The 12,403-nt window shown below is 45.7% G+C and overlaps 1 protein-coding gene across 1 annotated transcript in view; it reads left to right on the forward strand.

The window, feature by feature from the left end:
• Positions 1–12,403, forward strand: part of LOC105708017 (collagen alpha-1(XV) chain-like) — a 53,911-nt gene that overhangs the window by 25,955 nt on the left and 15,553 nt on the right. The window contains 4 exon segments of the mRNA XM_064378933.1: positions 4,818–4,967; positions 5,379–5,522; positions 9,598–9,651; positions 11,218–11,277. Of these exon segments, the coding sequence (XP_064235003.1) occupies positions 4,818–4,967; positions 5,379–5,522; positions 9,598–9,651; positions 11,218–11,277 (408 nt within the window).

The following is a 12,403-nucleotide window of genomic DNA, read 5'->3' on the forward strand; positions in this document are numbered from 1 at the left end:
TAAGCTGTAAACCCAGAGTATCTGAAACAAGTCTTATTCAATTTGGGAAGTTTGTTTTGCCAGGGTTAAGGATGCGCCCATGACACAGCCTCAGGAGCTCCTGGTGATATGTGTCCAAGGTGACTGGGGCATAGCTTGGTTTTATGCATTTTAGGGAGGCATGAGACATCAATCAGTATTTGTAAGATGTACCTTGGTTCTGTCCAGAAATGCAGAACAACTCAAAGTGGGGAGGTGTTTCATCTGCCTAAAACACCTTCCACGTTTTAAGTAGATAAAAGGTAAACTGTTGCATTCTTTCGAGTTTCTGACTAACCTTTCCGAAGGAAACAATCAGATATGCACTTATTTCAGTGGGAAGAGGGATGACTTTTAGTTCTGTGTTTCCTTTGTCTGTAAGGAATTTCCTTATGGACAGATTGTGAGGGAGGTGTGTGCCTTTCTTTTCTTAGTAGGTATTTTTTTAAAGGAATAGAATGGGAGGCAGGTTTGCCCTAAGCAATTCCCGGCTTGATTTTTCCCTTTGGCTTAGTGATTTTGAGGTCCTGAGATTTATTTTCCTTTCACATTTCCCCCTTTTAAAAATCTTTCAGTTAAAGCATTTTAAAGAAAATGAATATCTAGTCTCGGGTTTCATTGCTCTCTCATGGCTAGGACGGTTTATTCCTAGACAGGTAGGTCCCATGTTGTTAGCAAAGTTCATTTTTAGCAGGTTGTGAAGTCTCATATTCTACAGGAGAAAATAGGGGGGAAAAGGGAGAAAAATAACAACTCAAAAAAGAAGAACAATTCTGGAAAATTGATATAGGTCGTATTACTCTGAAGCCCACACGTCAGTAGGCAGCTCTGAAAGTGGCTTATGTATGTAAATAGGTTGCTGTTATTTTCCTCTGAAGTTTAGGTTGTCTAGCTTCAGTTCACAGGCCTTAAAAAAAGCATGGCTTAATTTTTAGTGATTTCAAATCAGGAAAAGTGGGAAAAAAAGAAAAGGAAGAAAAAAAAAATTGAAAACATGATTTGGAGACTTGTAGCCAGGAAGAATTTTAGAATTCAGTCCAAACTGTAGAAAATAATAAAAATTGAAAAACATTAGGCAAGACCAAAATCTAACAACAGGTGTTCTGTAGTTTGTTTTAAAACACAGTGTTCTGTTTCCAGTCCCGTTTTCACTAAATAAAAATTATACGACAAATTCATTTGCAAATTAAGTTTTAGTCTTATTGTACTTGGCGTGAGTATTTGCATAAAGTCAGCAAGCATAGTTCTTTGCCATATAGGCTCCTTTTTTTTTAAATTGACTTTTCTGGAACTTTATTCCATAAGGAATCTCAGATTTGACTTGAATGCTTTAAGCACAGCCCATGCCTGCAAATACCTGTATTAATTGGGTGAAGTCCTCACCTTGAGGTCTTAAGAAAACTTGGGGCTCCTGAGCCTGTCAGAAAGTGACATTCTTTACTTACCACAAGTCAGGAATCTGTACAGAGGTTGTGTCGACAAAGTATGAGGCAAGGGGCTTTTATTGGCTCTATAAATCAACTTTGGTTCCTTAAAGGAGTCTGTATCTGATAGCATGCCATTCAAGTCAGAACCTTGGTAAAATAAGCAGTGTCTTCAATTGTGTTCTATCACAAAGGAAAACAGATGATTACCACACTTATGCAAATAACTGTATTGTCATAGATTAAGAATACTCACAATTAATGTCCAAGTTTTGGAGAAATCAGGTACAAATATGCTCCAGATTTTGTTTATATGAGTATATTTTATTCCATTTTTGTTGTTGTCGTTGTTGTTGAGACTGAGTTTCGCTCTTGTCACCCAGGCTGGAATGCAGTGGCATGATCTCAGCTTACTGCAAGCTCTGCCTCCTGGGTTCAAGAGATTCTCATGCCTCAGCCTCCCAAGTAGCTGGGATCACAGGCATGCACAACCACACCTGGCTAACTTTTGTATTTTTAGTAGAGATGGGGTTTCACCATGCTGGTCTCAAACTCCTGACCTCAGGTGATCCACCCGCCTCAGCCTCCCAAAGTGCTGGGTTTATAGGCATGAGCCACTGCACTGGCCCTTTTTTTTTTTTTTTTTTTAATTTTAAGGGAGGAACTGAGCTGTGGCCTAGCATTTTAGTGGAGTGGGTCAAAGTGTCCTGGTTGCGGGTGAGACTCCACAGTGTGTCACCACTGTCATTTCTACCCTCTTACGTGTCTCAGTTTATCTCTCTGTAGTTCTAGCACCTCCAAGAGGGCTCAAAATCAAAATGCAAAGTGACCAGCTCCTATGTGACCTTCCTGGACAAGGCTTTTTAAACTAATTTTGTTGGGGGTTTCCTGTAGGGTTGCTGCATGTCATGGGGGGTCAACCCCCCAGACACACACACTTGGCCTCCAGTCACCCAGGGGCACCTTTCAGCTGGGAAGAGCAAAATGCCCTTTCTCTTTAGAACTGAGGAAACTCATTCTATTTATCTGTGAAAACGATAGTTCAGTTCCTCATGCAAAATGCTCACGTGAGCCAATTGAGATTAATTTCAGGAGGAAAAGCAATGGAGAAGAGACCCTTTAGAATGCACCTCTGAATAGAATTAGGGTCCTAAACAATAACATCCTAGGAGACAAAAAATAAACAGCTAAGATCACTTCCTTTAAATTGTCCTCAGCCACCTCTAACTTTGTAGCTCTCATCCACCATTACACACACCAAGGTCAAATCCTCTCACAGTACAAGGTAATCTCTGGTACCCCTAAAAGTCAAAGAGGTCAGGTCTTACAATAGAGGAGAGCAGAGCTTTAGACCTAAGAAGAATCTGCCCATGACTCTTGAAACTCCACAAAGAAAATGGAACACCCCTAAAAGGTGGTGCCTTTGTTCTGAGTTTTTGAAGGGGTTTGAGTCATGAGAAGCCTTCTCTCTCTGTCTCTCTCTCTATCTCTCTCTCTCTCTATATATATATGTATATATATATATTTTTTTGAGACAGTCTCACTCTGTTACCCAGGCTGGAGTACAGTGGCATGATCTCGGCTCACTGCAACCTCAGCCTCCATGTTCAAGTGATTCTTCTGCCTCAACCTCCCGAGTAGCTGGGACTACAGTCACATGCCACCACACCCAGCTAATTTTTGTAATTTTAGTAGAGATGGGGTTTCACCATATTGGCCAGGCTGGTCCCAAACTCCTGACCTTGTGATCTGCCTGCCTTGGCCTCTCAAAGTGCTGGGGTTACAGGTGTGAGCCACCACACCTGGCCCTAGATTTTTATTGGTACTGAAGATGGCAAAGGAGGAAGGAAATACAGGGTAGAAGAAAAGTAAATGAAAGAAAAAAATTATTAAGACAGGAAGCAAACACACAACCATGTGCATGTTTTGGTTTTTTCCCCTCTCTTGCAGCTGCGAGAAATTTTAGCCAATTCACAGACACCTTGTTACCCATAATTTAGAATCCTCATTCAGATTTGACCAAGTCAGGTAGAGTTGGTCAAATCTGATGAGAGAAAGACCAGAACAACAACCAAAAAAAAACCCCTAACAATATGATTACTGAGCGCTCTAATAGTAAGGAGAAATTAAGAACAGCTGGTTGTTAATCTTAACTTTAGCCAAGAAAACCTCAGTTCAGCTGCTTACTAGGGATGGGCCTTAGGCTGAAGACTGCTCTCTACCGTCCTGGAAGCAGGAAAAACCTTACACTTGCCTTCCCTGTTGGAAGTGAGCTCAAACTCCAGAAAGAAGTTAAGCGCCTTCCATCATCCTAGAAACAGGAAAACTTGCCTTCCTTGTTGGAAGCAAGTAGAACTCAAAGAAAGAAATTATACAGTAAAATAAACTTTATATCTCGACCAAATTTTGGGAGATCAGGAATTCTCTGGAGGGGAGGCTTCCAGGCCTCAGCAGATTGCCCTGTTGGTTTGAACCATGAAGAAAGCTCAAGCTGGTACCAAGCACCAATATGAGATTTGTCAAAGGTCAGGGGCACCTCCACTCAGAATCAACTCTTTGTAGTTGCCAAAATGTGAACCCCAAATATCTGAGACAGGTCTCGGGCAAGTTAGGAAGTTTATTTTGCAAAGGTTAAGGACATGCTCATGACACAATGACACAACCTCAGGAGGTCCTGATGACCTGTGCCCAAGGTGGTTGGAGCATAGCTTGCTTTTATGCATTTTAGGGAGACATGAGACATCAAATCAGTTTATGTAAGGTGTACCTTAGTTCTGTCCAGAAAGGCGAGACAATTCAAAGTGGGGAGGGGGCTTCCAGGTCATAGGTAGATAAGAGACAAACAGTTGCATTCTTTTGAGTTTCTAATTAGCCTTTCCAAAGGAAGCCATTAGATATGCATTTATCTCAGTGAGCAGAGGGATGACTTTGAGTTCTGTCTGTCCTTTGTCTGCAAGGAATTTCCTTGTGAATAAATTATCAGGGAGGTACGTAGCTTTTTTATTTTAGTAGCTATCTTGTTAGGGAATAGAATGGGAGACAGATTTGCCCTAAGCAGCTCCCAGATTGATTTTTTTTTCCCTTTGGCTTAATGATTTGCGGGATCCTAAGATTTATTTTCCTTTCACAAAGCTAAGGCCAGAGAAGCGCTTGGCAGAGATGAGCTAGAGGGAACTGTGGGGTGGGTGGGGGGATGCCCTGAGAGGTGCGTTCTAATGCTGGAGGTGAAGGTGTGGTCCTGGAGGAGCAAAGGAAAGAGATGCATGGAGCCTCCAGTTATCTGAGGCCCCAGCGCTTTCCACCCTGCAGCCTCACACCCACCGAACCAGGGGCATGGGTGAAGGGGCACAGCTCCTCATGCCAATTTCATTTCAGGGTCCAAACAGTGAAGAAAGTTTAACAACAGCCACAGCTGCAATCGAAGTGCCCCTCAGTACTTTCAAGGATGAGGAAGCCAGTGGGATCTCCACAGACGTCCTGGCTCCCATCACAGCCACCGCAGCCCCTGAGCAGGCAGTCACTTCTGTAAGTGTCATCTGGCGTCCTCTTTGGCTCACAGGGGAGAGACAAGTCTGCATCGTGAGACAACAGTTCTCCTTGGCCTTGTCAGGGGCACCTGCAGCTCGGTTATGAGCACATGTCTAGTGGGCAGTGGCTGGAGGGAGGCAGGATGCAATGCTGGAGCGTGGCAGCGGCTCCAGCCCTGCTCCCTCCTAGCCTTGCTCAAGAATTTTCTCATAGAGATGAGTGGTCCACAGTTGGCGCTGAGGCTTAGAGGAGATGCTTATTTCAGAAGGGGTATGCTGGGGTAACGATGATTGTAGATAAGAATGTGCTTTGAAACTGGGCTGGCACTGCAGAAATGACAGTTACCCCCACTCCCTGACTGCCTCATGAGCCAGGAGAGGTGGCACATCATGCTGGTTTTGTTTTCAGGGTCCTGGTGATGAAGAAGACTTGGCAGCAACCACCACAGCGAAGCCCCCCACCACAGCTGGTAGTGAAGAGTCTGGCAGCCTTCCCCTTGATGGGCCACCGCTGCCCCTGCCCACAGCGGCCCCTGAAAGAGGGGTCACTCCAGTAAGTGGCATAGAGCTGTAGAGATTTGACTTGGCAGACCTTATGGGGAGGGAAAGAAAGGCCAGAATTGTGGGAGGGGTTGGCCCCAGCTTTGTCAGAGGCAGGTTTTCACATTGGTTTGCAAATTTGGGCATTTGAGGGCCTTTAACCTGGGGAACACTTGAGGAGACAGCAACCCATAGAGAAAAAGCAAGAGATTAAAATCAAGGGGACCTAGCTGTGTGTCCCAAACTGATCTTTGGATTGAAATGTGTTCTAACAATCAGTGCTGTTACAGGGGCAAAGCTGACAGTAAGACGTGGTGTGTCTGTAGAGGGGCTGAGAGCATCAGCACCGTGTGTGTGTTGGGGGTGACCTCCAAGTCCCTGCCAGCATGAGTTCTTATGACTCTTGGCTGCAACTGTGTGCCTTTAAGCAAATCCTTTAATTTTTTTGGCCCTCTGTTTCCTCATCTGTGAAAATGAATGGCGGTGAGGCCAAGTCCGAGAATGCAGGTTGGAGAATGTTTACAAAGCTCTGTACACACACCTGGGCTTGTCACCACTTAAGGGCTATAACTGTGTCTTCTAGAAATGGGAAACCCAGAGCTGGCCCTCAACTTGGGCTTATGTGAAGCGGGGACTGAAATTGCTCTTGCAATGTGAACACATTTTTAAAGGAAAACATCTCTGTGGTGACCAGCACAGGCTTGTTAGTTTCCCGAGTACCACTTGGTCATGCACACTTTGAAAGCCACGACTCAAGCTACAGTCATGTGGCCCATTGGCCACAGTGTGGCAGGACTGACCTGTGAGGGGAACAGGCTGTGGGATGGGAGATCAGGAGAGCATCCTGAGGTCCTGAATGCCCCTTGTTGTGGGGCCTCTTCCACAGTTGTCACGCTGCTGCCTGTCTCTTCAGAGTTGTCTTCCATCCATTCGTTGATTCACTCGTTGACTGGACACATAGTGGCTCTGGGCCCGCAGTCGGGACACTTGTAGATATAGATGATTGTGACCTCACTCCTGTCCCCAACGAATTTACAGTCAAGGGGTAGGAAATACACCATCTGAACTGACATTGGTTAAGCACTCTGTGCTCCAAGTTTATCTGATTCCCTTCACACCACCTCTCTTCGGTATAAGGTAAATGGGAGGTAAGATGTGGAGAGGTAAAGTCACCTGCCACTGTTGCCTGCCTCTAAGAGGTGGAGCTGGGATTTGAACCTAGGCATGCTGGCCTGCAGAACTTGAGCTCTTAAGCTTCACACAGCTGAAGTCTTCATCTGTGAGAATGTGGTGTGGTGGAAAGACCCTGGACTGGGGCCCAGGAGATCGAGGTTCCGCTTCCAGGGATGCCGCTGGCTTGTGGTGTGCCCTGGACCTCCTTGTCATCATCTATAAAAGGAAAAAGATGAACAACTCTGGCTTTCAACTCGCACATTAGAGATGCCTGGGAAGCTTAAAACAACGTGGGTGTCTGAGTCCAGTGCTAGACCAACTGAGATGCTGGGACTGGGACTTCGGGCTTGCAGGGCATCCTCGTGGGCAGCCAGCTCTGGAGCTTAGAATAGTACAATTAACCCCCATAAACCCATCGCTCAGTTTGAATAATTATCAACACTTTGCCAATCTTGCTTCACCTATTCCACCTCCTACCCCCAAAGTTTTTGGAGGGAAGGGGAATACCGGAGTATTTAAAAATCAACCCCAAACATCCTATCATTTACCTGATAAATCATTCACTGTGTATGGCTGATAGTGTGATCTGGTACCTTTTTTTTTTTTTTTGGTCACAGCCACAGTGTCATAATCCATCTAACAAAATTAGCCTTGGTTCCTTCATGTTCTCTAATGCCCTGGTTATTTTGTTTCAAAATAACCTCTTTCCATTAGTTTGTTTGAATCTGAATCCAAACAAGGTCTACACGTTGCATTTGCTTGACATGCCTCTTAAGTTTCTCTTAATCTCTCATTGTCGCCCGCCTTCTTTTTCCCTTTTGCCATTAATTTGTTGAAGAAACTGGATCAGTTTCTTCCTTAGACCCTTTGTGTTTTCAGCTTTGAGAAGTCAGTCTGGTAAGGCTGGCTGTGCTCATGGAGTGTGAGGGTTACTGCTACTGGGAAGGTCTTTGTTTACACATATTAACAACCGTAAAAGTGCATATTTCTGACCCAGAAACTTCTCTTCTAGCAATTGATTGTAATGGAGGTAGTCTGATAGCCTTTGTTGCTGTTGTTTTTTTTTAAAAAAGGCTTTGTTTACAAGGATGCTAATCTCAGTATTGTCCATAATAGAGAAAATCTGGGTATACTTTAATTAGCCAACAATAGAAGTTTAATTGAATTAAAGTATAGTCAAACAATGGAGCATTATGTAGCTAATAAAACTATACTTGTTAGGAATATTTAATGATGGGGGAAATGCTTAGCATACAATGTTAAGTGAAAGAAGCTGGTTATAAACCTGAGTATAGTGTGTGGTTAGCTATTTAAAAACACACGCATGCAAAAACACTAGAAGGAAATACCCTCTGTAAATGTTGGCAGTTGCTGCCACAAAGTGGTGTAACTGTGGAAGGTTGTTAGGTTCTTAATACATTGCGGTGTTTTCCACTATGGGGGTTACAGTGTTTACCATAGATTTTTTAAAAGCTCTGAGAAGGCAAAGAGACAGAAAGAGAGACAGACACAGAGAGTGTTAGAGACAGAATGACAGAGAGAAAGAGAGAGAGAGATGGAGACATGGACACACAGCATTTCTTCCTGGCATGTAACTGATGAAGACAGATTGCCGCCAAGTGCCCACTTTAGGGATCTGCAGCGAACTCAGATGAATGCCCTGATTCCTGAGCAGATAGTCCAAAAGCACAAGATTGTCAAGACAGTACCCACCCTGGAATATCAATAGAATCAGGTTTTTGTTTGTTTGTTTTTCTGTTTTTTTTTTTTTTTGAGACAGGGTCTTAGAGTGCAGTGGCATGACCTTGGCTCACCGCAGCCTCCACCTCTCAGGCTCAAGTTATTCTCCTGCCTCAGCCTCCAGAGTAGCTGGGATTATAGGCAAGGGCCACTACCGACCAGCTAATTTTTGTATTTTTTTTAAGTAGAGATGGGATTTCACCACGTTGGCCAGGCTGGTCTTGAACTCCTGACCTCAAATGATTCACCTGCCTCAGCCTCCCAAAGTGCTGGGATTACAGGCTTGAGCCACTGTGCCTGGCCTCTAGGATCAGTACTGGTCGCAGATATGTGGCAGAGTCAGGCAAGCTATTCTGCCGTGGTGACTCCAGGTAAGTTTCAATCTCAGAGTTACCATGGCACTACAGCTTGCCTGGCTCTGCCACATACATATCTGTGGCCAATTTTCTTCACTTCTCTCTGCCTCAGTTGACTCATGCATAAAATGAGAATCATAATGATAGAAACTACCTCTTGATTTGTGAGGATTAAATAAGTTTCTACATGGAAAACATGACCCAGCACATAGTACATGCTCAGTAAATTAGCTGTCTAGAATTATTTTGCAGATGAGGCCCAGTAAGGATTAGAGCTTTGCTCAAGATCACACAGCTCTCAGGGGTCCAGTAGGAGTGAGAGCCTTTGTCTCTGGACTTTTTGGTGCTTTGGTTTTCTGCATTGTTTACAACCACTGTCTTTAGACGGGAGCCAGAAGTTGATTAGCAAAGCCCACACTGGTCACAATGATGTCATTACATTTCTAAGGACTGACTAATAGATCTTAGTTAATATATGGAGAATGTTGCCCTGAAAATGAAGTAATATGTTTAAAAATATGTGTTATGCAACACAAGTGAGAGAGGAGACTGATTGTCACGTGTGGGGGACTCCAAGTGCCAGGATCTTCCCACTAGTCATTTGGCAGATGGGCACTGGAAGCCTATTGTCTGCCGGTGCAGGGGATGCTGCAGTGATCCGGCAGCCTCTCTCTTCACGGGGTTCCCTGACTTCAGCCCAGGGCAAGCCCCAGCTCATGCCCAGCTCACTGACCAGGACAAGGGAATGTCATCAGAACTCAGCAGCCCCATGTCCCAAATACCTTGTGGCCATGTTTTAACCAAATCTTCTTGTTTTAGGCTCCAAGAGAACACGTGGGAATGAAAGAACAGGCTGGGCCCGAAGGAGAAAAGGTTTGTGCTGTGACCATCCTGGGGAGCACTTTGGCTCCTGATCAAGTGTCCCAAGCGTGTTATTTGGGTTCGGTTTAGTCCATTCTGATCAAGGGGATTGTAGAAGCACCAAGAGGGCTAAGCCCAAAAGAAGTGGACTTGTAGGTCTGGGACATCATGAAGAGGGCGCCAGGCAGTTCTGGCTGAGTCTCTTACCACCCGGTGACTATGGCCGAGTACCTTGACCTCCGTGGGCCTTGGCTTCTCTATCGATTATTGAAGGGTCCTATGATTTCACACCTGGCTCTTCCTGGGAAAATGTTGGGTAGACAAGAGCTTCTGAGGATCACAGACCTAGATTTGCCTCTTTGTAGCTGTAGAATCTCCCAAAAGTCCTTTACTATTTCTTTGCTCCAGTTTCTCCATCTGTAAAGTAGGGGTGGTGATGATCACCCTGTGGTGTGGGATGAAATGAGGGGATGTTTACCTTTAGCGGGTGTCAGTCACTGCAGAAATAACAAATTCCTCTAACCAAAACAACTGCTGGTGCTAAGCTGTTCCCAAGGGGCAATGTGTCCACAGTGACCCCAGTCAAGAGATCCTGCCCAGGGAGCCTGCTCTAGCCATAGGCAGCAACTTGGCTGCTATGGGAATCTCCTTATCTCCACCATGACCCTGGTCCTCTGCCCACCTCGCCTGCCTCTGGGCTGCACGGAGGCTGTTCCTTGTGGTAGTTGATGCTCCCGCCCTGCGGCCTCCTGAGTCTTCCCACCAGTGTGTGGGGCTGGGGAGGACAATGTTCTCACCTCTCTCTGCCTCTGGCCACCTCAGTGGACGTCAGATGCCAGCAGGGCTTGGGTGCAGCAGGAAGCTCTGGGAGGAGGCCTCACAACACAGATTTTGGGGCTTGACTGCAGACATTTCCACTCTCCTTTTGGCGCATCGGGCCATCCCGTCACCTTATTTGTCAGGAAAGCCATTTCTCTGGGCACTTTTTGACAGCCAGAACCTCCTGGGATGCCACTCTGTCATTTTCTTTCATCTGTCTCCTTTCCCAATGGGTGCTTCTGCCATTCTAAAAGCATTTTCTGAGCACCGGCCTTGTGCCAGGTGCTGAGACCTGGAGGTGATTCAGGCACTGTGCCTGCCCTTGAGGGGCACACGTCCCAGAGGGACAGACTGTGAGCAGTGACGTTCCTGTAAAGGTCACAGGCCCTGGTGGGAGGAGCAGGTGGGCAGGGCAGGCTTCGAGGAGGCCAGATTGGGCCTGAGCGCTGGTGCTTTAGCGGGGCCCAGACCAGAGAGTGGGGAATAAATCCTGGAAGAAGGGAGTGTGTGTGCTATGTGTGCTGATGCTTGTCAGCTCTTTCCACCACAGCCTGTGCCCTCCAAGTGCAGCACAAAAACAAGGACTTCTGAGCCCTGGGGTGGGACGAGGCCTCCCCTTGAGCTGTCTCTGCAAAGGACAATGCCATTTTCCACTCCTATGTGACCCTGATTTTAAAGATGAGCACGATTTCTACAGAAAGGTGGGGACATGGGAGGAACAGGGTTCCAGGACTTCACTGACCATTTTGCTCTCTTTAGGGTGATGCTGGGGAGGAGCTTCCTAGCCCTCCTGAACCTTCCAGGCCTGTTGGACCCACGGTGAGATTCCCATCTAGGTTTGTCACACACACAGGTTCAAGACCAGGGATGCAGCCAAAACGGCTGCAGGCTGAGGACTGTCCTTTTTGGCCCCCAAAGTATCTTACAGTTAGACCCCAGGGCCTTCTGCCTCTACTAGGACTCCGCATGTGCAACAGCAGAATTGATTTCTGTCCAGTTTATGTCCTGTACCTTGAGTGTCCCAGAAGTTCTTTGAACTCAACACTTCCCCAAACTGGACTCATTACCCATGCCCCAGACCTGCTCCTCCTCCTGGGTTTCCCATCTCTGGGAATGGCACCCCATCTACCTGGTCACCAAGAGACAGACATCCTTGAGTGGTCCTCTTCCTTTCCCAGCCCCGTCCAGTGTGTCCCCAGGAGGTCAAGGCTGCAGTGAACCATGATCAAGCCCCACTGCACTGGGCAACAGAGATGCTATCTCCAAAAAAAAAAAAAAAAGCTGAAATATGTACGACTATCATATATTAAAAAAGAATTAAGAGGCTAAAGCTTACAATTATGTAGGTTTTTACTGAAATAATTTATGAAGTAAATTTAATTTAGTTATTAGGTTCTAGATTTGGCCTTTGCCCATATTTAAATGTGAACCACATCACATTTTATAAGTAATATTTAATTATAATTCACCCATACACAACTGGCTGGTATCAATACCAACATTTATCTATTTGCTTCAAATGTATAATTCTAAGTCAAAAGAGACCAGGTTTGATTTAATGCCTTAAAGTAGGTAGATCCTATTTATAATAATCTACTAAAAGCCATTTCCAATTTCCACATGACTTTCAGTTTGTGGCCAGCAGTCTGGTTCACAATACTGATAGCCTAGCAATTGACCTCCTTTCAAGCCAAGTATCTCCAAGGTTTGGGTATTAAGTTTACTGCTGGGCCGGGCAAGGTGGCTCACACCTGTAATCCCAGCAATTTGAGAGGCTGAGGCAGGCAGATCACCTGAGGTCAGGAGTTTGAGACCAGCCTGGCTAACACGGTGAAACCCTGTCTCTACTAAAAATACAAAAAATTAGCCGGGCATGGTGGCAGGTGCCTGTAGTCCCAGCTACTTGGGAGGCTGAGGCAGGGAATTGCTTGAACCCAGGAGGCGG

Source organism: Aotus nancymaae, unplaced genomic scaffold, assembly GCF_030222135.1.
Source record: "Aotus nancymaae isolate 86718 unplaced genomic scaffold, 86718_ANA_hifiasm-v0.15.2.pri h1tg000003l, whole genome shotgun sequence".
Lineage (NCBI taxonomy): Eukaryota > Metazoa > Chordata > Mammalia > Primates > Aotidae > Aotus > Aotus nancymaae.